Source organism: Myxine glutinosa, chromosome 2 (genome assembly GCF_964187855.1).
Source record: "Myxine glutinosa chromosome 2, kmMyxGlut1.1, whole genome shotgun sequence".
Lineage (NCBI taxonomy): Eukaryota > Metazoa > Chordata > Myxini > Myxiniformes > Myxinidae > Myxine > Myxine glutinosa.
In genome coordinates, this window is record NC_136262.1 from 104,075,093 (window position 1) to 104,100,189 (window position 25,097).

Genomic DNA, 25,097 nt, shown 5'->3' on the forward strand with positions numbered 1-25,097 from the left:
GTTTAAGACCTTATTTTTCTATTTTTTTTTGAAGGAGACTTTAAGATTAAAGGCCTTATTTTTCAATTTTTTTTGTTAAGGAGACTTTAAGATTAAAGACCTTATTTTTCAATTTTTTGGGGTGGTCCTTTTGAAGGAGACTGTTTAAGGTTAAGACCTTATTTTTCTATTTTATTTGAAGGAGACTTTAAGATTAAAGACCTTATTTTTCAATTTTTTAAGTTGGTCCTTTTGAAGGATACTGTTTTAGGTTTCAGACCTTATTTTTCTATTTTTTTTTTTGAAGGAGACTTTAAGGTTTAAGACCTTATTTTTCTATTTTTTTTTGAAGGAGACTTTAAGATTAAAGGCCTTATTTTTCTATTTTTTTTTTGAAGGAGACTTTAAGGTTTAAGACCTTATTTTTCTATTTTTTTTTGAAGGAGACTTTAAGATTAAAGCTGTTATTTTTCATTTTTTTTAGCTAGAAGGAGACTGTTTAAGGTTTAAGACCTTCTTTTTCTATTTTTTTTTGAAGGAGACTTTCAGATTAAAGGCCTTATTTTTCAAATTTTTTTTTAAGGAGACTAAGATTAAAGACCTTATTTTTCAATTTTTTTAGTTGGTCCTTTTGAAGGAGACTGTTTAAGGTTTAAGACCTTATTTTTCTATTTTTTTTTGAAGGAGACTTTAAGATTAAAGCCGTTATTTTTCTATTTTTTTTAGCTAGAAGGAGACTGTTTAAGGTTTAAGACCTTCTTTTTCTATTTTTTTTTTTGAAGGAGACTTTAAGATTAAAGGCCTTATTTTTCAAATTTTTTTTTTAAGGAGACTTTAAGATTAAAGACCTTATTTTTCAATTTTTTTAGTTGGTCCTTTTGAAGGAGACTTTAAGATTAAAGACCATTTTTCAATTTTTTTGGTTGGTCCTTTTGAAGGAGACTGTTTAAGCTTTAAGACCTTATTTTTCTATTTTTTTTTTTTGAAGGAGACTTTAAGATTAAAGACCATATTTTTCTATTTTTTTGGTTGGTCCTTTTGAAGGAAACTGTTTAAGGTTTAAGACCTTATTTTTCTATTTTTTTTGAAGGAGACTAAGATTAAAGACCTTATTTTTCAATTTTTAAAGTTGGTCCTTTTGAAGGAGACTGTTTTAGGTTTAAGACCTTATTTTTCTATTTTTTTTTTTGAAGGAAACTGTTTAAGGTTTAAGATCTTATTTTTCTATTTTTTTTTGAAGGAGACTTTAAGATTAAAGGCCTTATTTTTCAATTTTTTTTGTTAAGGAGACTTTAAGATTAAAGACCTTATTTTTCAATTTTTTGGGGTGGTCCTTTTGAAGGAGACTGTTTAAGGTTAAGACCTTATTTTTCTATTTTTTTTGAAGGAGACTTTAAGATTAAAGACCTTATTTTTCAATTTTTTAAGTTGGTCCTTTTGAAGGAGACTGTTTTAGGTTTCAGACCTTATTTTTCTATTTTTTTTTGAAGGAGACTTTAAGATTAAAGGCCTTATTTTTCAAATTTTTTTTAAAGGAGACTTTAAGATTAAAGACCTTATTTTTCAATTTTTTTAGTTGGTCCTTTTGAAGGAGACTTTAAGATTAAAGACCATTTTTCAATTTTTTTGGTTGGTCCTTTTGAAGGAGACTGTTTAAGCTTTAAGACCTTATTTTTCCTTTTTTTTTTTTTGAAGACTTTAAGATTAAAGACCCTATTTTTCAATTTTTTTAGTTGGTCCTTTTGAAGGAGACTTTAAGATTAAAGACCATTTTTCAATTTTTTTGGTTGGTCCTTTTGAAGGAGACTGTTTAAGCTTTAAGACCTTATTTTTCCATTTTTTTTTTTTTGAAGGAGACTAAGATTAAAGACCTTATTTTTCAATTTTTTTGGTTGGTCCTTTTGAAGGAGACTGTTTATGACCTTATTTTTCTATTTTTTTTGAAGGAGACTTTCAGATTAAAGACCTTATTTTTCAATTTTTAAAGTTGGTCCTTTTGAAGGAGACTGTTTTAGGTTTCAGACCTTATTTTTCAAATTTTTTTTTAAGGAGCCTTTAAGATTAAAGACCTTATTTTTCAATTTTTTAAGTTGGTCCTTTTGAAGGAGACTGTTTTAGGTTTCAGACCTTATTTTTCAATTTTTTTTGTTGAAGGAGACTAAGATTAAAGACCTTATTTTTCAATTTTTTTCGTTGGTCCTTTTGAAGGAGACTGTTTAAGGTTTAAGACCTTATTTTTCTATTTTTTATTTTTGAAGGAGACTATGATTAAAGACCTTATTTTTCAATTTTTTTAGTTGGTCCTTTTGAAGGAGACTTTAAGATTAAAGACCTTATTTTTCAATTTTTTTAGTTGGTCCTTTTGAAGGAGACTGTTGAAGGTTTAAGACCTTATTTTTCTATTTTTTTTTGAAGGAGACTGTTTAAGATTAAAGACCTTATTTTTCTATTTTTTTGTTTGAAGGAGACTTTAAGATTAAAGGCCTTATTTTTCAATTTTTTTTTTTAAGGAGACTTTAAGATTAAAGACCTTATTTTTCAATTTTATTAGTTGGTCCTTTTGAAGGAGACTTTAAGATTTAAGACCTTATTTTTCTGTTTTTTTCTTTGAAGGAGACTTTAAAATTAAAGACCTTATTTTTCTGATTTTTTTTTTTTGAAGGAGACTTTAAGATTAAAGACCTTATTTTTCAATTTTTTAAGTTGGTCCTTTTGAAGGAGACTGTTTTAGGTTTAAGACCTTATTTTTCATTTTTTTAAGTCCTTTTGAAGGAGACTGTTTTAGGTTTAAGACCTTAATTAAGGCGACTACATTGTCTCTGCCCTTTACATGACAAATTTCCAAGTTGAACTCCTGCAAAGACAAGCTCTATCTCATCAACCTCTGATTTTTATTTTTCACTTTTTGAATGAAGGTTAAGGGGTTGTGATCGTGAAAACCTTTATAGGAAAGGTAGTAGTTCGCAGATACACCTCATAATGCTGTAGAGCTTGTAGAAGAGCAAAGGTCTCTTTTTCCACAGTGGCATAATTTTTCTGATGCCTGTCAAACTTCCTCGAATAGTAGCACACCGGGTGATCATCGCCATCATCACCTTCCTGCAGTACAACTGCCCCAGCCCCCACATCACTTGCATCGATGGCCAACTGGAAAGATTTTTGAAAATCCGGCGCTGCAATGACAGGAGAGCTCATCAATGTCGCTTGGGCAAGGGAACCCTCAACTTGGTCTTTTTCCTCAGCAAATTCGTTAAAGGGGCTAAAGTTAAAGGTTAAAGGGGTTAAAAGGGGTGTCTGGGCCTCCATGCTACCACGTCAAAAAAATTCCTGCAGAACCGTCGGTACCAACCAGCCATACCCAAGAATCTCATAAGCTCCTTCTTCCCTTTTGGAACTTGGAAGCGATCATTGGCTTCTATCTTGGCTGTCACCGGTTGCACCTGACCCTGACCTACTACATGGCCTAGGAACATCACCTGTGCTTTTACAAACTCACTCTTAGATAAGTTGATGGTCAACCCTGCCTCGGTCAGTTTCTTGAAGAATGCATGAATTTGTTTAAGATGATCTTCCATTGTCATGGTGTGGATGATGACATCATCCAGATAAGCCTCCACCCCTCAAGGTCTGCAATAAGCTTATTACCCTGCGCTCGCGGAGTGAAAAGCAGGGTTAAGCATTCGGCGGCGTACGTTCGTACGTGTCTGCATTTTAAAAATTCATTTTCTCGGCAACCGTTGGTCCGATTGGCACGAAATTTTACCATGGAGTGCCTCCGCCTCCAGAATTTTTTTTTATTCATAATTATGACCTCATAGGTCACCTGGTACAGACGCCATCTTGGAAAAAAGTTACACCACTATATCTTCCAAACCGCTCAATGGAAAAAATTGAAACATGGCTCATTATCAAGTACTCTACCATAGGGAATAATATATGATGATATCATCGGTGCCTTCTTATATCGGTGCCTTCATTATGGCGTCATAATTCGACAAGTACAATGCTTGATTTGATGAGTATGAATTTTTTTCTCTGCAATTCTTGGTCCGATTGACACAAAATTTGCACAGTAGGAGGGCCTCCTCCTGCAGAATTTAAAAAAGGATAATTATGACGTCATAGGTCACGTGGTACAGGCGCCATCTTGGAAAAACCGAAAAACATTACACCTCTTTATCTACAAAGCCGCTCCATGGAAAAAATTGAAACATGGCTCATTGTAATGAACTCTATATTGGGAATAGGTGTTGTTAACAATGACGTCATTGGTGCCATAATTATGACGTCATAATTCGACAGGCACAACGCTTCGTCTGATCAGTTTGAAATTTATTTAGCGTGATCTATACAACAATTATTTAGAGAATATAAATTTATGATGTCACCATTCATGTGGTCTGGCAGCCATATTGGATCGAATTTTTTTTTTTAAACGTTGAAAAACAAAAGAGTTGGCTCGCACCAATTTGACTGTGCAGGGTAAGTATTCTATGAATACCATCCAGTTAATTAGTCGTTGAAACGTAGCAGGACCGTTCTTTAACCCAAAGGGAAGAACCTTGTACTGATACAACCCATTTGGTGTGACTAAGGCCGAAATTTGTTTTGCCCGATCGGTAAGACGAATCTGCCAATACCCTTTCAGCAAGTCAAATTTAGTTACAAATTTAGCTGGGCCTATTCTATCAATACAGTTGTGGCGGTTACCGGAAGCGTGACACAATCACCTTGCACCGACCGATGACGTAACCGGCGGGCGGTTACTTGCCCGGACTCGCCCGACGTGTCCAGACTTGCCTTGCCCGGGCGGACTCTCGATTTGCATACCACGCCCCGTTGAGAGGCGTGGCTGACTTATTTGCATACCACGCCCCGCCTGAGAGGCGTGGCTTTTGTATGGTGAACTTTTGATATAAATTGCCACCCGTGTTAACGGGCTATTCAGTGCTTTTGAGTTCTTTCGAGTTGAGCTAGAATAAATAGCTCAGTGAAACTTCGTTCCTGGCGTCGTCCATTTTGTCCGGCTTTATCGTGCGAGCATAGCTCCACAATTGGTGACCCCTTTTCAAGAACACGGCGATGGAGTCATCTGTAGCTTTGAAGCTCCCTGGCTTCTGGGAATCACACGCAGCCGTCTGGTTCACCCAGGCAGATTCTCTCTTCGCCCTGCGGAACATCACGGAGGAAACGACGCGCGACCACCATGTGGTCTCCGCGCTCAACGCCTCCACTGCTGCCCGGGTCATGAGCTCCCTACAGAACCCGCCGAACGCCGACAAATACGGCGTGCTCAAAGGCCTACTCCTCGGTGCGTTTGGACTCACGGAGACCGAACGCGCGCGACAACTGCTCGACCTCCCGGAGCTGGGTGAGGCCCGTCCATCCGAACGCATGGACCACATGCTTGCTCTACTCGGTGACCACAGCCCAGATTTCCTCTTCCGCGAGCTGTTCCTCCGGCAGCTACCCGGGCAGGTACGATTAGCTTTGGCTAATTCGCCCATCACGGACCCTCGCGCCCAGGCCAAGGAGGCCGATAAATTTTTCTCGGCCAGGCGACACGTCGGAGCGGCCGCCTGGAACCCTGGGCCGACCGAGGAAACGCCCGCGCCACGACCGGTGCCACCACCGGCCGAGTTAGCGCCACTGGCGGCAGCAGCCGCCGCGATGCCCCGTCGACCGAACCCGACGCGACCGCCAGAGCCTCCACCAGAGCGGGCCATGTGCTACTACCACGCCAGGTTCGGGCAAAAGGCCAGAACGTGCTGCCCACCATGCACTTTCGGCAGGTCGGGAAACGACCAGGCCGGCGCTCGCTGCCTGCCATGAGCGTCGGCCATTCAGGCAGCCTTCTGTTTATTATGGACACAGCGTCCAGGCAGCATTTTTTGTGCGACACCGGCGCTCAGCTGAGCGTGATACCCGCCTCGGTGCAGGACAAACAGGCTGCGCTTTGCGGCCCCGCCTTGGTCGCCGCAAACGGCTCCTCCATCCGCACCTTTGGTTTGCGCAGCATCGCATTCTACTTCGGGGGCCAGCGATTCAGGTGGGACTTCATCATGGCGAACGTGCCCATGGCCTTGCTGGGTGCAGATTTTCTGTGCGCGCATGGGTGGACATCAAACGGCGTCGGCTCATCAACGCGGAGACCTTCAGCTCGCTCGCTTGCTCATTGAGCGGCTCCGCACCAACCAAGCTAGCCTGCGCGCTCACGGCCACGGACGATTTCACCCGCCTGCTCGCCGAGTTTCCCGCCCTCACGCAGCCGACGTTTTCGGCCGTCGCCGTCAAACACGGTGTCGAACACCACATCCCGACCACAGGTCCACCGGTCTACGCCAGGGCTCGTCGCCTCGACCCGACCAAACTCGCCGTGGCGAAGGCGGAATTCGACGCGCTGGAGCGATTGGGCATTGTGCGGCGCTCGAATAGCGTGTGGGCCTCGCCCCTGCACATCGTGCCCAAACCGGGTGGCGGATGGCGACCATGCGGCGATTACTGCCACCTCAACGATGCCACCACCCCCGACCGGTACCCGATACCACACTTACAGGACTTTTCCGCCCGTTTGGCGGGGCGGGTGATCTTTTCCAAGGTCGACCTCATTCGGGGCTACCACCAGGTACCCGTCCGGCCGGCCGACGTGCCGAAGACAGCAGTAATTACACCTTTTGGCCTCTTCGAGTTCCTTCGCATGCCGTTCGGCCTTAAGAACGCGGCCCAGGCGTTCCAGCGGCTGATGCACAGCGTGCTGCGCAACCTCACCTTCCTTTTCGTCTACTTGGACGACATTCTCGTCGCCAGCACTTCCCGGGCGGAGCACCTCATCCACCTGCGCACGCTTTTTGAGCGCCTCGGCCAGCACGGCCTCATCATCAACCCAGCGAAATGCCAGTTTGGCGTAACGGCCGTCAACTTCCTGGGGCACCGCATCACGAAGCGGGGGGCCGTCCCGCTGCCTACCAAGGTGGAGGCAGTCACACGTTTCCCGCGCCCCCGCTCCATCAAGGCCCTACAGGAATTTTTGGGGATGGTAAATTTCTACCACCGGTTCGTGCCTCGCGCCGCTCAACTCATGCGCCCCCTGTATGAAGCCCTCCGGGGCAAGCCGGCCAAGCACGACATGGCCTGGACCAAAGAGATGGACGAGGCGTTCATGGGCGCTAAGCTGGCCTTCGCCAACGTGACCATGCCGGCGCACCCGGCGCTCGACGCACCTATCGCCCTCACCACGGACGCTTCCGACTACGCGGTGGGCGACGTGCATGAACAGTGGGTGAACGGGGCTTGGCAACCGCTGGCCTTCTTCAGCCGGCAGCTTCGCCCTGATGAGCGCAAGTATAGCGCTTTCGACCGCGAGCTCCTCGGCCTTTACCTGGCCGTTCGCCACTTCCGCCATCTTTTAGAGGGCCGCCCGTTCACGGCGTTTATGGACCACAAACCCCTGGTCTTCGCCATGGCCAAGGTTGCAGAGCCGTGGTCGGCCTGCCAACAGCGCCACCTCTCCGCCGTGTCCGAATTTACGATGGATATCCGGCACGTCGCGGGCAAGGACAACGCTGTGGCCGATTGCCTGTCCCGGTCCGGCGCGAACGCCGTCCACCTCAGTGTGGACTTCGCCCACATGGCGGCCGACCAGACCGCCGGCCCCACGGTGCAAGCCCTCCTGACAGTGGACACAGGCCTGCAGTTGGCCGACGTCCCCTTCGAGGACACAGGCACAGTTCTCCTGTGCGACGTTTCCCTGGGCCAACCTCGCCCCATCGTGCCCACCGGATGGCAGCGGCACATTTTTGACGCCCTCCACGGCCTTTCCCACCCGGGCCGGAAAGCGTCGCAGAAGCTCGTGGCAGCAAAGTTCGTCTGGCACGGGCTCCGTAAGGACGTCCGCGACTGGGCCAACGCCTGTGTCGCCTGCCAGCGCGCGAAGGTCCACCGGCACACCCAGTCCCCGTTGGCACCATTCGACGTGCCCACGCGGCGCTTCGACCACGTCAATGTGGACCTGGTGGGACCCCTTCCCTCCTCGCGATGGTGGACAGGACCACCAGGTGGCCGGAGGCCGTCCCGCTGGCATCAACAACATCCGCCGACGTGACGCAGGCCTTCATTGGCACCTGGATTGCCCGTTTCGGTGCCCCCTCGGACATCTCCTCCGACAGAGGCCCGCAATTCACCTCCGAGCTTTGGGGCGCAGTCGCCCAGGCCTTGGGGGTCAAGATACACCGCACCACGGCCTGCCACCCCCAAGCCAACGGCTTGTGTCAGCGGTTCCACCGCTCGATGAAGGCCGCTCTCAGGGCCAGCCTCCAGGATGACGGTTGGGCCGACAGGCTCCCGTGGGTCCTATTTGGCCTCCGAACGGCCCCTAAAGAGGACCTCCAGGCTTCCACCGCCGAGCTGGTCTACAGCCAGCCACTGCGCGTGCCGGGCGAGTTCATCCCTGACGCCACCGGCCCCTGGTCCGCGGCTCGCCAAAGCTCGGTCCTCCAGGAGGCCGCCAGGAGATTTGCCCCCATGCCCACGTCCCACCACGGCTGCCCCCCCCAACCCCAAGGCCCCCCAGCACTTCGGAGTACGTTTTTATCCGGAACGACGCACACCAGGGACCGCTCCGGCCGCCGTACGATGGACCTTTCCGGGTCCTGAAGAGGGACGACAAGTCGTTCATCATTGACCTCGGCGGCAAACCGGACCACATCTCCGTGGACCGCCTCAAGCTGGCCCATTTGGACCTCGACCAACCTCCACGGTTGGCCCTTCCTCCACGACGGGGCTGTCCCCCGTCAACCAAGCCCCCCGCCCGACCATCCACCGCCACGCCACCTACCACCCCCACACGAATCGCCAGGGGTCGTTTCGGCCGGGTCATCAAGACCCCCCTCAAACTGACTCTCCCGGTGCAAGTTAATTCTGGGGGGAGGGGGGGGGAGGCGCATGTAGCGGTTACTGGAAGCATGACACAATCACCTTGCACCAGCCGATGACGTAACCGGCGGGCGGTTACTTGCCCGGACTCGCCCGGGCGTGTCCGGACTTGCCTTGCCCGGGCGGACTCTCGATTTGCATACCACGCCCCGTTAAGAGGCGTGGCTGACTTATTTGCATACCACGCCCCACCTGAGAGGCGTGGCTTTTGTGTGGTGAACTTTTGATATAAATTGCCGCCCATGTTAACGGGCTATTCAGTGCTTTTGAGTTCTTTCGAGTTGAGCTAGAATAAATAGCGCAGTGAAACTTCGTTCCTGGTGTCGTCCATTTTGTCCGGCTTTATCGTGCGAGCATAGCTTCACACAGTCATCAATCCTCAGGATGGGATATGAGTCTGTCTTGGTCACTGCATTAATCCGTTTTAAATCCGTGCAACAGCGAAAATTGCCATCCGGTTTTGGAACCAACACACATGGTGAGTGAGCTCCATTCACTGCTGCTTGGTTCGATGATGTCATTCTCCAACATATACTGAACCTCCTTCTGAAGATAATCCATCTTCACAGGGTTCATCCGATAGGGGTGTTGCCTCACAGGAGTGGCTTCCCCCACATCAATATCATGACATACCAGACCGGTACGACCAGGTACTTCTGTGAACAAATGTGCAAACTCAGAAATTAGGCTGGACTGTTGCCCTTGTTGCTCCCTCGTCAAATGACCTAATTTCTGGTCGAGGTTCTTTAACACTTCAGTGTTCGCCAATCTGGGTCAATCTGGCAAGCCTGGTCATCGATGCTATCGAACTTCACACTGGTCTCAATCTCTGGATTCTCTTGCACCCCGACTACAGGCACGACAGGTGAGACAGGAACCATTTTTTCCACAGGCTTCCTCTCATAATATTTCTTCAGTCGGTTGACATGACACAGCTGCCGCTTTTTCCGTCGGTCGGGAGTTGTCACCACGTAATCCGTTTCATTAACCCTTCTTTTGATTGCATATGGACCAAAATACCTAGCCTGTAGTGGCTGACCTGGAACAGGAAGCAACACTAACACTCGGTCCTCAGGCCTGAAATTTCTTATCTGAGATTTCTTGTCATGTCTCACTTTCATTTTGTCCTGTCACTTTCAAGTTTCTTCTCGCAACTTCACAAGCCTTTGCCAATCTGTGCCTAACCGTTGACACATACTCCACCACTGTTGACTGCGACTCCTCCTGTAGCCACTGTTCTTTCACCAATTTCAATGGTCCTCGAACGGTGTGTCCAAACACAAGTTCAAAAGGACGGAATCCCAATGACTCCTGAACAGATTCCCTCGTAGCAAACAACAATAAGGGTATTCCCTCATCCCAATCCTTGTCACATTCAAAACAATACATTCTGATCATATTCTTCAATGTCTGCTGAAACCTTTCCAAGGCCCCTTGGCTCTCGGGATGGTAAGTACTTCATCTTACTTGCTCCACTCCCAACAGATGTACCACTTGCTGAAAAAGCGTTGACATGAAAATGGAACCCTGATCAGACTGGATGACCTCAGGTAGGCCAACCAAAGTGAAAAAATGATCAAGGCCTTCGCAATAACTGTCACAGTAATTTTTCTAAGAGGCACTGCCTTTGGGAACCTTGTGGAAGCACACACGATGGTCAGCAGATACTGATGTCCAGCCTTAGTTTTGGGTAAAGGGCCTACACAGTCAATAATGACTCGGCTGAATAGCTCTTCAAAAGCTGGAATTGGTTTTAAAGGTGCAGAGGGGACTTTCTGATTAGGTTTTCCCACCAGCTGGCAAGAATGGCAAGATTTACAGAAATCCGCCACATCATGTCGCAATCCTGGCCAGAAAAAATGTGCCAGAATTCTTTCACAGGTCTTGTTCACTCCAAGGTGCCCGGCCAAAGGTGTCTCATGTGCCAAACGCAATATCTCCTTCTGGTACGGTTGTGGCACCACAATTTGGTAATGAACTTTCCACTCATCATTCCCTGGTACCTCCGGTGGTCTCCATTTTCTCATAAGTATTTCCCCTTTCATGAAGTAACCAACAGGTACCTTCATAGCCTCTTCCTCTGTAATGGCTTTACCAATCAGACTCCGGAGTTCAGAATCTCTGTGTTGTTCTTCAACAAGTCTCTTTCAGACAAGCATCGTTTGTTCAGCCTCGTTCCCAGATGTCTCTGACGGACACTCCATTTTATCCTTTGGTCCAGAAGAAACCTTATCATTAGGTTCCATGGTGTCACTCTCTTTCCTATTATCTCTTCCAGACCTTTCCTCCAATATTTCTATGGAACCCAAATCCACATCACCTTCCTTCTCCTTCTCTTTCAAGCACTTCCTACCCATAGCACGAGTCACTGCACAGGATGGAAAGATACCTGGAATCTCCTGCTCCAACTGTGCGGTGTTATTTTCCATACTGAGCTTTTCAACCAACATCGGATTACCAGAAACTCGACCACCGGCCAAATCATTCCCGATAATAAAAGAGATTCCCTCTACAGGAAGAGTGGCTTGTAAACCTACGGTGACCGGTCCTGACACCAACTCAGACTCTAAATGGATGACATGAAGAGGAGCTTTAACATAGCCACCAACCCCCTGGAAGAGAACACGAACCCCCGTGGCCGTCTTCTCCGACAATGGCAAAATGCCCTCAAGCATCAAAGATTGATGTGCTCCTGTGTCCCTCAATACCCTAACAGGTCTCTGGTTAGTTAAGTCCACATCCAGTGACACAAACCCCTCGGAAATGAAAGGTTTGTAACCCTCTTGGACAAGGTCGTTCTGTGAGGCCGTAACTTTGGCATGGGAACTGTCCTCCAAGGATGATTTCTTGCATTTGCCAACGCATTCAGAGTTGAAATAGCCTGACTCCGATCCTGATTTCTCCTTTTCAGAGTGTAACATTGGGACATCAAATGCCCAGGTTTCTTGCAAAAAGCACAAGTAGGCCCGGAAGAAAATCCCGTGGGCTGCCTCGGGCCCCCTGGAAGATAGGTCTGCCTTGGACAGTCAGTCTTTTGATCACTAAAATTTGAGGTACTAGATTTTGCTCGATACTCCTCTCTGGGCCTCCTCCATGACGGTCGATCCATGATTTTGATTCGTGATGGTCGATCCACGATGGTCTCTCAATGACGGTCTGGGCCTCCATGATGGTCGTCTCCATGAGAATTTGCTCTCGAAACCCGATTTAATGTAACTCCCCTGGCTACCTCTAGGCGGGAAATTAGGTTTGTGAAACCCCATCCTGTGTCAAGGCATAGTCATCTGCCACTTTTGCTGCCTCATACAACTCTGTTACTTTTCTTTCATCCAAATCAACTTTAATGTCCGCGTGGACACACTGTTTAAATTCTTCCACCAAAATCAATTGTCATAAACGGTTAAAGTCTTCCCCAATCTCTTTCGAGTCACACCACCTATCAAACATAGTTTCCTTCTCTCTGGCAAACTCCACATGGGTCTCATTCTCCCACTTCCTGGCATTCCTAAATTTTTGTCGGTAAGCTTCCGGGACCAATTCATGGGCTTTGAGAATGGCTTTCTTCACTATCTCATAATCTGCACATTGGTCAATCGGTAAAGCCGAATAGATATCTTGAGCTTTACCCACCAGAACACTTTGTACTAACATAGTCCAGGACCTCACAGGGCCATTTTAGCATTTGAGTCACCTTTTCAAAGTGTAAAAAGAACTTGGCTACCTCCTTTTCATTGGAGGGTGGAACCAGCCTCACATGCCTACCAACATCCCAGGTGTTCTGACTTGTTGTCGAACTAGCCGGCATGGATACTACTTCTCTCCGTCCTTCCAGTAATTCAAGCTCCTTGAGTTTAATTTCCCTCTGATACTCCATGTCCCGTTCCTTTAAGTCCCTTTCAGCTCTCCTTTCCTCTGCTCTTCTTTCTTCTACAGCTCTCCTTTCCTCTGCTCTTTTCTCCTCGAGTTCTCGTTCCTTTTCTGCTTTCCTTTCCTCTCGTTGCTGCCTCTTCTCTTCCCATTCCAACATTTAATCTTTCCTGGCTCTGCAGTTGCATCTCCATTTTCCAGAGCTCCAGTTTTCCTTTTTCCTCTTGTAACCAATCCAATGCTACCTCCTCCCATTTTTTTCTCTCCCACGAACATCTGAATCTCTACCTTCTTCATATTAACTCGGACCTCCAAGTTACAGTATTTAGCCAACGTCCAAAGTTCCGATCTTTTTATCGCCTGGAACTGTGCCTCGTTAGGGGACGTCACAAAATTTTCCACGTCAAACACCATTGTGACTATTCATGAGCAAGTCTGTTACCCTTCACACAAAAATTGTCAAACTTGGGGTTGTTAGGGAATGTCAAATTTGTGAATGTTAAATTTGGGAATGTTAGGGAATGTCAATCTCGGTTGAGAATGTTTGGGAATTCAATCCCGGATTAGCCCCAATTTCTGTTACGTATTACCTCCCCAATCCCCGGTGACGGTGCACCTCCGAGTCTGGAGCGGGAACACGGCAGAAATTTATATTTTTTGTATACAAGATCAAGGCGCGTGAAAGCCAACATTAATCACACAAAAAGTCAAACCGACACATAAAACACAAAATAAGGGGAGCGGTAGACAAGATGGGGAGAGAGGGGGGGAGGACACAAACACAACATTTGAGAGCAGGGACATCGAGAGAACTGTGGGAGGGAGAGGGCTTGGGGGGAGGTGGGAGAGGTATAAAATATATGGACACTGCAAGGACTTCCAGGAAAGAAGTTGGAATTTCAAAAAAGTGTATCTGGGGTGAATTAGTGGGGGTAGAAAAGATCAAGGTTTTGGATGGGGGAAGATAAGAGATGGTGGTGAACAGCTGTTTTAAAAACCTGGAGGGAGGGGTGGGATTGAAGGGAGTGGGGGAGAAGGTCAACATAGGCTAAAGGTCACCAACTTTGCAAAATTTCTAAAATCCTCAATTTTCATCCGATTGACTTGAAATTTGAAGAGGACTTGCATATCTGGTCACTGAATTCAACCACCACGTATCTTTGAGGTCAACATAGGCCAAAAGGTCAACATAGGCCAAATTTCTAAAATCCTCAATTTTCATCCGATTGACTTGAAATTTAAAGTCTGCTACTTCTGTCTTCTGTCTTCTACTTCTGTCCAAAAATGTCTTCTACCGACTCCTCTCCGGCCTTGCTCCCCCAGCTCTCTCTGTGCTCTGTCCCCCAAATATTCCTACAGGTCGCACAAGATCTGCCAGCAACCCTCTGATGGTTAAACTGCCGAAATCTCGGCTCTCTGCTCACCTTCACTCTTTCATTCCTCTTTTCTCCCGCCTCTGGAACAAACTCCCTCACTCCCTTCAATCCCTCTCCTCCCTCCAGGTCTTTAAAACAGCTGTTGACCACCATCTCTTATCTTCCCCCATCCATAACCTTGATCTTTTCTACCCCCACTAATTCACCCCAGATCCACCTTGTTTGAAATTCCAACTTCTTTCCTGGAAATCCTGGGAGTGTCCATATGTTTATACCTCTCCCACCCCACCCCCCTTCACATGCCTCCCCCCCAAAGCCCTCTCCCTCCCACAGATCTCTCGATGTCTCCATGTCTCTCGGTCCCTGCTCTCAAATGTTGTGTTTGTGTCCTTCCCCCTCTCTCCCCATCTTGTCTGCCGCTCCCCTTGTTTTTTGTGTTTTGTGTGTCGGTTTGTCTTTTTGTGTGATTAATGTTCGCTCTTTCACGAGCCTCGATCTTGTATACAAAAAAAAAAAAGAAAAAAAAAAGAGGACTTGCATATCTGGTCACTGAATTCAACCACCAAGTATTCTTGAGGTCAACATAGGCCAAAAGGTCAACATAGGCCAAATTTCTAAAATCATCAATTTTCATCCGATTGACTTGAAATTTGAAGAGGACTTGCATATCTGCTCACTGAATTCAACCACCAACTATTTTTGAGGTCAACATAGGCCAAAAGGTCAACATAGGCCAAATTTCTAAAATCCTCAATTTTCATCCAATTGACTTGAAATTTGAAGATGACTTGCATATCTGGTCACTGAATTAAACCACAAATTATATTTTAGGTGAACATAGGCCAAAAGGTCAACATAGGCCGAATTTCTAAAATCACCAATTTTCATTTGACTTGAAATTCTAAGAGGATTTACATATATGGTCACTGAATTCAACCACCAACTATTTTTGAGGTCAACATAGGCCAAAAGGTAAACATAGGCCAAGTTTTTAAAATCCTCAATTTTCATCCAATTGACTTGAAAATTGAACAGCATTTGCACATCGAGTCACTGAATAGGGAAACGAACTATTTTTGAGGTAAAAATGTCAAAGGTCAACTCAAGATCAACCTTACAAAATCATCATTTTTCATCTGAAAAATCGTCACTTTTCTTCCTGTTAACCTGAGCTTTGATCAAGATTGTCAATTTTAATCTTGATGAAATGGACAATTTGCTGTATCAATGGAATTTTTTTTTCTTGGGGGTGGGGGGCCGATTTTGCAAGTATCGTGGTCCGCATGACGTCTTCTTGTTTTTTAAATTGATTGAATATAGACAGATGGTATTTTAAAATTCAATGATCTTCTCCAAGCAATTTTTTAATGCAAGTAAAATGCTTTGTAGCTTTGCTTCTGGCAGTTATGAATCCATTCTTTGCCAAAATCCAGGCCTATTTCAACCAACTGAGAGATTCCTTAGATGCCTAATACCCTGCCTCACATGGCAGTGTTACCTGTGCTTTTATACATTTCCTTTTCAGAGAAATCTATTTTGAAATGCCATGCCAATGGCCCAAATCATGGCGGCCTGACGCTTTGCTTATATGTACCCTACATGCACATTTAAACATTTGAAACGTTTTCACTGAACCATGGGTATGTTGCTCTTTCACTGAACCCCCAATGTCTCACAGTAATGTATCCAAAGGAGGAACGTTTTTCTGGACGTCCAACTCACCGCATCAGCGGTGTGTACAACACATTGCTGGAGAAGGGTGGTTCCATGGGTTTCCACAGTGGATGGGAACAACCACACTGGTTCAGTACACCCGGGCAGGAACCCAGTTACAGGTTAATCTATTTCTATAACCTTTCTCCGTACCCGACTCGTCAATCTGCTTTTTCTAAATGGAAATTCAACTCTTTATTTAATTTTTAAAACGCATGCTCATGTTCACTGAAAGATAACTTCACAAAATGTTCATGACAATCCGCAAAACATTCTGAAAATGCACTTGTGGTTATGGCCTTGTGCAGAAAATGACAAAGAACTGTGCTGGAGATTCCAGAAAGGTAAAAGTAGTCAAGCCGATAAGACTGGATGCTTTGGGTTGCAGACCAAGTTTTCGGCGCACTAATTGGTTCGAAGCAGTGGGACGGGAGTGCAAGTTGGTGATGGAGAACGTTGGAGTGATAGATCTCACACCTTTTGGAAAGTTCCTCATCTCCGGCCCGGATTCTGCTCGTCTGCTTGACTCTATGTGTGCAAACGTCGTGCCAGCGGTAGGCTATCTTGGTGCTTTTTTGCGGCAGTACTCGGGCCATGCTATGCAACTGGCCTTGTGCCCGCGTTCGGATATGTGTGCATCCGATTCTGCAGGAAGGCCGGACAGTCGTAAGCCACATGCTGACCCCACGAGGCCGAGTGTATGCCGAGCTCACGATCAGCCATCTCGACGATTCCTTCTTCCTCATCACTGGCTCCGCCTCCGAGTTTCATGACCTCAGGTGAAATAAGCCGAACTCGGGATGGATTTTTGCCTTTATCATTGCGATTTTTTGAATAGCTGTTTAGTTTTTACAGCATGTGGACGGTGCTTGTGGTGGTAGGTGGATAAAGCACGTGGCAGCAGGCGGCTTCACAGTTCATGTGAAAAATGTGACAGAGCAGCAAGGGGTGCTGGGGCTGGCTGGGCCATATGCACGCCATGTCCTGCGCCGCCTCACGGTGGAAGACCTCTCCGACTCTGCCTTCCCCTTTATGTCATGCCGCAAAATCATGATAGCTGGCCGTCCAGTCACTGCCGTTCGGATTTCCTACACAGGCATGTATTCTGCCACACGAACCTTCCAGGTCTTGCCTCCAATAATCTCATAGTTTATACTTCTTTCCACATGTGCAATGTTCTCCATGATTCCCATTAAACCGGGCCTGTCTTTGTCTTTACCTGAAATTCAGGCGAGCTCGGCTGGGAACTGTACCATTCCGATGTCGACACACTCCCTTTGTACATGGCCTTAATGGAAGCTGGGAAACAGTATAGAATTGGGGACTTCGGCACATACGCCCTCAACACGCTGCGCCTCGAAAAGGGCTTCCGTGCCTGGGGAGCTGAGGTGAGGTCTCGGAGTTGTATGGTTATTGCAAGTGGCAGACTATCTTGCCAGTTTCCTTATGAACTCCCATCTCACACAAGTCCAAGTAGAAATTATCATGAGGGAGAAAAACTTTTTTGGTTACTCTTACTATAATTCTTACTATAATTACTTACTATAATTTGGTTACAAAAGGACCACCGAGGCACTCGGAAACATGGTGGTGGGATAATGAAGTTGGAAAGAGGATTGACGAGAAGAGGAAGAAGTTCAAGGAGTGGCAGAAGGCGAAGGGTACGGGAGCAGAAACAGCAGAGCATGAAAGTTACAATAAGGGTGGACATATGTTGTGTGCAAGAGACGAGATGGAAGGGAAGTGGTGTGAGAATGGTGAAGGGTAGGCAGGGACAGAAATACAAGTTTGTGTGGCAAGGGTGCCTGGAGGGCATGAATGGTGTTGGTGTCCTGTTTTCTGAGGAGTTTGTAGACAGTGTGGTGAGTTTGACGAGAGTGGGTGATAGGTTGATGATTGTGAAAATGATGATTGGAAAGCTCTTGGTGAACGTCATCTCGGGATATGCTCCGCAGGTTGGTCGGAGCGATGAAGAGGACAAGTTCTGGTGTGTGATAGAGAAGCTGATGGAAAACGTGAAAGATGAGGAAGTTGTTGTGGTGGGAGGAGACCTGAATGGACATGTGGGAAGGAGTATGGATGGTTTTGAGGGAGTTCATGGGGGTTACGGATATGGTGTGAGAAATGGAGAAGGTGAAAGGATTTTGGAGTTTGCTGATGGAGCTGATTTGTTGATTTGTAATACTCAGTTCCAGAAAGAGGATAATAAGCTTATTACATACACGTCAGGTGGGTCGATGACAACCGTTGACTACCTGATGGTGCGTAGGCGGGATAGGGGGCACCTCTGGGACACAAAGGTGATCCCGGGGAAGGAGGCTGTTTCACAGCACCACTTGGTTGTCTGCGACATAAGGGTGAAAGGTGCGAGGAGAGCTCGGCGGGTGAAGTACCAACCAAGAATGAAGGTGTGGAGGTTGAAAGAGGTGACAGTAAGGGAGGCATTAAAAGAGAGGCTGAGTAGGGTAGAGGCTGATGTGGTTGAGCTTGAAAGTGGTTGGATGTCAATGAAAGCTAGTGTGTTGGGAGCCGTTGGTGAGGTATGTGGATGGACAAAAGGACCACCGAGACCCTCGGAAACATGGTGGTGGGATGATGAAGTTGGAAAGAGGATTGACGAGAAGAGGAAGAAGTTCAAGGAGTGGCAGAAGGCGAAGGGTAGGGGAGCAGAAACAGCAGAGCATGAAAGTTATAAGGCAGCCAGGAAGGCTGCAAAGAAAGAGGTAGCAAAGTCGCAGGAGGCATGGAGGAAAATGTTCGGAGAACGCTTGGATTCGGAAGAGGGTCAGACAGCAGTATTCAGGATTGCAAAGCACATAGCGAAAGAGAGGTGTGATGTGATGGGGGTGAGTTGCTTGAAGGATGAAGTGGGACAAATCGTTGTGGACCCAGATGGAATTAAAGGAAGATGGAAAAGATATATGGAAATGCTGTTGAATACAGAGAATGAATGGGATGGCAACATAGAGAGTAACCCAGTTTTAGGACCGGCAGAGAAGATAACTGAGAAGGTTGAGGAAGCGATAAAAGCAATGAAGAGTAGAAAAGCGTGAGGGCCGACGGGAGTTGTGGGAGATATGTTGAAGGCAGCAGGAAGTTGGGGTGTGAAGAGAATGACAGAGATCTGTAATCTGGCGGTGAAAGAAGGCCGCATTCCAGTGGATTGGGAACTGAGTACCCTCGTCCCTCTATACAAGGGGAAAGGTGACCCTCTAGAGTGTGGCTCGTACCGAACGATAAAGTTATTGGAGCATGGAATGAAGGTATTGGAAAGGGTGTTGGAGAGGAGGATAAGGAGGAAAGTGAAGATCGACAAAATGCAGAAGGTGATGGCAAGTGGTAAAGCATGTGGTGAGGTGGAAAGAACTGGGAAGTGGCCCTGTGCTGTGTGCAGGAATGGTGTCGGAGTGAACTCCATTCAATGTACAATGTGCACTGAGTGGGTTCATCAAAAATGTAGTGGTCTGAGAGGGTCATTAACCAGTGTGGCAGCTACATTCAAATGTAAGATGTGCACAGAGGGAGCTGCAGATGGAGGAAATGTTGAGTTGGATCTTGGAGACGGTGTGAAGCTGGAAGGTGTGAAAACATTTTGCTACCACTGAGACATGCTGAATGGAGAAGGTGGATCAGACTCGGCAACGGTTGCTCGAGTGAGATGTGCATGGAAGAAGTTTCGGGAACTGAGTGGTGTGCTGATGAGGGGAGTGTCGTTGAAGCTGAAGGGAAAGGTGTATGCTGCATGTGTGAGAAGTGTTATGATTTATGGGAGCGAGACATGGGTCATGAACGTAGAGCAGCAACAAAGGTTGGAAAGGGTGGAAATGCGAATGGTTCGATGGATGTGCGGAGTATCGTTGAAAGAGAGGAAGACAAATGATGAATTGCGAAAAATGATGGGAATAGAGCCTGTGATTGATGCTGTGAAGAGGAACAGGTTGAGATGGTTTGGTCATGTGTTGAGGAAGGATGAAAGTGACTGGTTGAGAAGAGTGATGGAAATGAATGTAGAAGGAAGTAGAGGACGGGGAAGACCGAGAAAGACTTGGCTAAAGATGGTGGAAGAAGAAATGCGGGCAAGGGGGTTAACAAGGAGAGATGCAGAACATAGGGCAAGATGGAGAAGATTATCATGGGGACCACAAGGCTAACCCCCGCTCTAGCAGGGAAAATGGCCTTAAAATGCATGTTGTTGTTGTTGTTGTTTAGTATAATTCACCAAATGTTCGTTCGAAGGTACTGCAAAAACGGCTGAACCGATTGCAACGATATTTTGGGTGGGTATTCCTGGGACCCCTTGGAGTAAAATAGGCTTTGTTGTTTTTCCAATCTTTTCCCAATTTTCTAATTTTCCAGTTTTTCCAAACACGATGGAATAATATTTCCCGATATGAACAGTGATGTGGCTTTTGTTGAAATTCTACAAATACTGTTTAGATTTTGATGAGAATTATTAACCTGCCACGAATGCGGAATTGGACAGATGACGGCAATTTGCGGGTTTGATAATATCCCAATACAACCGTCATTCAATCGTTATGCTAAATCGTTAAACGTTAATTGTGTTAATCATTTTGTTAAAGTATCAATTGATGTTTGGAATTGAGTGAATACAATTACGATTTTGAATTCGTAATTGTGTTCACCCAACCGTACAAAACTTCACATCAGGATTTAAATATTTGTTTATGTCACAAATGTTGTTAAAAGTTTATTTTTTATATGAATGTTATTTAATTTGTGATTGGAGTTATGCTGTTTGGAATGAAAAAAGAGATATCGAGTTCAAGTGAATGACAACATGCCGTGACGGTTTCTACTTTCTAAACGTGAATTCGCGGATCGCCATATGCAGATTTGCCATGACTGGGTATGGAACACACGTACCTGTTTGTTTGCGAACGGGTACGTTTTTCATGGAAGTCCTTCATGAACTTGCTGTCCAGTGTCCATGTCTGACGTGCGACTGAAGGTGCTACAGGAATGTGGAATTTATTGGTTTCATGCTTTCGCATTTGCCGTTTCTGCATTGTCTGTTTGCTTCTGGCCTCCCACCCGTGCTTAGCACGGGTATCTCACTAATCAAATTAATACGTGTATAGTATCACAGCACAACCTTTCCTGTGCCTGCCATTACAGATGAATTGTGACAGAAACCCCCTGGAAGCTGGGCTGAAGCCCTTTATCAAGATGACGAAGGTAAACGTTTTGTTTTACCCTCAAAGTGGAATAGAAAAGGTTTTTTTTTTTTAAGGTGAAAGGAAGCATGAAAGAATGTGACAAGATCATCTTCATGGTTAGCCTTCATAGCCTAAGATGGCAGGTCCCGTGCGAACACCAGAGGAACGTGAATTTATTTATAGTGTAGGAGCTGCTGCCCAGACAGAAACCCCACTGTAACATAGCAAGCGGCGTAACCTGGTGTCGAGGGATATACAAGAGGACCAGACCGCTTTCTAGCCGCAGTTTTAGGCAGAAAATTGTAATTAGTTGAGGCTTCTGGGAATAAATCGCCGACTCTTCACGAAAGACACTGTGATCTTTCACGTCCACCAATGATAATGCTGGGAGATGGGACACACATATTAATGGACGTGTTACACACAAGGATGAACAAGAGACGTTGACGTAGGAGGAGGCTGTTTGATCCATCAAGCCTGCACTTCTTCAACATTCAATCTAACGAGATTTCAACATAAATTACGGTAACCGAGGAGGGGGGGGGGGGGGGGAAAGGACGTGTTGATAGCTGGTGGGGGTGGAGGAGTGGGGGTGAGAACAATGGGGGCAGCCGGAAGCATCACCAGAGAGTTACATACCACAAGGAACACCCTGCTCCCCATGGGAGCGGCAAAGAGGGAAGGGCAACAATTTTCTTTTGTGTTGTACTGCATTATAATATTATATATATTTACTCTTGGCATTATTATGTTGATTTGGATGGTATAAAACCATCCGTATAAAACAACCTACCATATAAAACACAACGTCAGTTTGTACAGATGTCTGTCCCGCTTCATCAGGGTAGATTTTTAAGGCCAATCTTTTTTCATAAAAGAGTAATCATGTCTCTTGCATTGGAATTGTAGACGGTGGCTTGTAAACCGAGCCTCAAGGGCGGTGTACAGAAGCGTTTAAAAAAACATTAAGTGCAAGGAAGTGAAATGCACTGCACGTGATGTACAACATGCGCAGAGTAAATCGAATGTTCATTTACATCCGTAGGATGTCTAATAAATGAAGAAGATATAAGCACACCTGACACTAGGCCCAGGCTTCAGACGGTGGCAGGCTCACGAGACTGCACCATCGGATAAACTGTTCCAAACCGTCGTTTTTGACGGGCTTTTTACTAGTTTTGATATAAAAGGCACATCCACGCAACAAAAGCACATTAAACAAGCAATTCTGAAAAAAATAGCAACAAGCAAAGTCAGCCTCAAGTGATGCATAACTTTTGGTCCACAGGCTTTGCTATGATGTCTTGCTTTCATTATACTCCAACGTAGATAATTATTGGTGTACCTTAATTTCTCTCATTGGGAGCAGTGCAACATGATACACATTTAAATAGAGAATTCCCCCACAATATAAAGTAAAAAAAAAAAAAATGCCTAAAACCTTCCTGGACACACCAGAAGTACAACCACCAAACTTCAACTCATTCGGTGTAGCGGTTTAGGAGTGCATACGCACCCACTCACACACAGTTATATAAATATTACCAGCAATAAACCTGTTGCTTCGCTGATGGTAGTTGAACAACACAACTTGTATATGTTACAATATAGTTATACCGTTTATCGACAGTCTACATTTGTATTTCTTTTATTCGAGAAACATTTTGTTTACTGTCAACAACCCAGCATTAACTTTACTAATACCGACACTTATTCACCAAAAAATAATATTATTAACTTGTTACTTGCAAAATCGAAGATTTTTCAAGTACGTATATTGGTTGGTTGTGTTTGTGGTTCTGTCTGTTTGTTTGTCTGTCTGTTTGTCACCGGCCTACAGGTCACAACTTTCAACCGATCTTCACGAAACTTCACCAAATGGTAGAGTTGGTCAAAAGCAAGAAGCCTATTGTTTTTGGGGTCAATAGGTCAAAAGGTCAACATAGGCCAAAGGTCACCAACTTTGCTAAATTTCTAAAATCCTCAATTTTCATCCGATTGACTTGAAATTTGAAGAGGACTTGCATATCTGGTCACTGAATTCAACCACCAAGTATTTTTGAGGTCAACATAGGCCGAATTTCTAAAATCCTCAATTTTCTTCCGATTGACTTGAAATTTGAAGAGGACTTGCATATCTGGTCACTGAATTCAACCACCAAGTATTTTTGAGGTCAGCATAGGCCGAATTTCTAAAATCCTCAATTTTCATCCAATTCACTTGAAATTTGAAGAGGACTTGCATATCTGGTCACTGAATTCAACCACCAAGTATTCTTGAGGTCAACATAGGCTAAAAGGTCAACACAGGCCAAATTTCTAAAATCACCAATTTTAATTTGATTGACTTGAACTTCTAAGAGGATTTATATATATGGTCACTTAATTCAACCACAAATTATATTTTAGGCGAGCATAGGCCAAAAGGTCAACATAGGCCAAGTTTCTAAAATCCTCAATTTTCATCCGATTGACTTGAAATTTGAAGAGGACTTGCATATCTGGTCACTGAATTCAACCACCAAGTATTTTTGAGGTCAACATAGGCCAAAAGGTCAACATAGGCCAAATTTCTAAAATCCTCAATTTTCATCCGATTGACTTGAAATTTGAAGAGGACTTGCATATCTGGCCACTGAATTCAACCACCAAGTATTTTTGAGGTCAACATAGGCCAAATTTCTAAAATCCTCAATTTTCATCGAATTGACTTGAAAATTGAACAGCATTTGCACATTGAGTCATTAAATAGGGAAACGAACTATTTTTGAGGTCAAAGGTCAACTCAAGGTCAACCTTCCAAGATCATCATTTTTCATCTGAAAAATCGTCACTTTTCTTCCTGTTGACCCAAGCTTTGATCAAGATTGTCAATTTTAATCTTGATGACATGGACAATTTGCTGTATCAATGGAATTTTTTTTTCTTGGGGTGGGGTTGGGGGCGTATTTTGCAAGTATCGTGCTCCGCATGACGTCTTCTTGTTTTATGTTCCCAGGGTTCAGACGTTACGTTGTTTTTTTGCCCAAGTTACAAAATGCAATTCTCATCGAGTCATGAATAATACACCGCTGTAAAAGCCTAGCCTAGTGCTAGATGTAATGTGCTGTAATGACCGCAGACATAACACTGCCTCACTACACCGCCATCTTGTTAAATCCTTCATACGGATGCCTAGCATCCTGCATTCAGCCAGTCACCTTCGGACGTAAGATATATGGGTCGTGGAGTTCGACTGTCATCAGTGAAGTAATGGAATGGGTTGAGTGCTGGACGCTGGGATAACCCGCATGTCTGTAGAGGCCGAGCTTAGCGCTAGACGTAACGCCACAATGACGTCCTGGACGTAACACCCGACGTAATGACGTCGCAGCGATAAGAGTGACAAACAGAGGGACGGACGAAGAAATCCGGCTACTTTAACACATAAATCATTACAATTTGAAATTATTTAAAATAAAAAACCAAGGGGGTGTGTAGAGGTGAACTAGGTTGTGGGGGGAGGAATGAACAAACACAGGCAGACATCACAATAACTACATTGTACCCAGCATTCCTGGGAATATCAATGTACCCCATCTATTCCCAGTGCTTTGAGGTACCTACAGTCATGGCCAAAAATATTGGCACCCTTGCACTTTTTTCAAATAACTCACAATTTTCTCTAAAAATAAGTTGAAATTGACAAAAGTATTTGGTCTCCACAATTCTTTATTTCATTGTTAATATTACAGAACCTTTGTTTTTGATTCAGAACATAATATATTTTTTTTAATCAGAAAATAAAAAGAAATGGCATTGACAAAATTATTGACACCAAAGACTTAATATTTGGTAGCACAGCCTTTGGACAAAATAACTGCAGTCAAGTGCTTCCTATAGCCATGAATGAGCTTCCTATACCTCTCTACTGGCAGTTTGGCCCACTCTTCTTGTGCAAACTGCTCCAGTTCTTCCAGATTTGACTGCTGTTTCCCAACTGCTGTTTTCAGATCTCCCCACAGGTGTTCAATGGGATTTAGATCTGGACTCATTGCTGGCCACTTCAGAA

The 25,097-nt window shown here is 45.2% G+C and overlaps 1 protein-coding gene across 2 annotated transcripts in view; it reads left to right on the top strand.

The window, feature by feature from the left end:
• DMGDH (dimethylglycine dehydrogenase) overlaps nt 1–25,097 on the top strand; it is an 86,113-nt gene that overhangs the window by 46,786 nt on the left and 14,230 nt on the right. For both annotated transcript variants that reach the window (XM_068107605.2, XM_078772742.1), the window contains exons 9-14: nt 15,832–15,988; nt 16,255–16,420; nt 16,518–16,645; nt 16,748–16,962; nt 17,097–17,254; nt 21,006–21,065. In XM_068107605.2, coding sequence (XP_067963706.2) covers nt 15,832–15,988; nt 16,255–16,420; nt 16,518–16,645; nt 16,748–16,962; nt 17,097–17,254; nt 21,006–21,065 — 884 coding nt within the window. The remainder of the gene's footprint in view (nt 1–15,831; nt 15,989–16,254; nt 16,421–16,517; nt 16,646–16,747; nt 16,963–17,096; nt 17,255–21,005; nt 21,066–25,097) is intronic.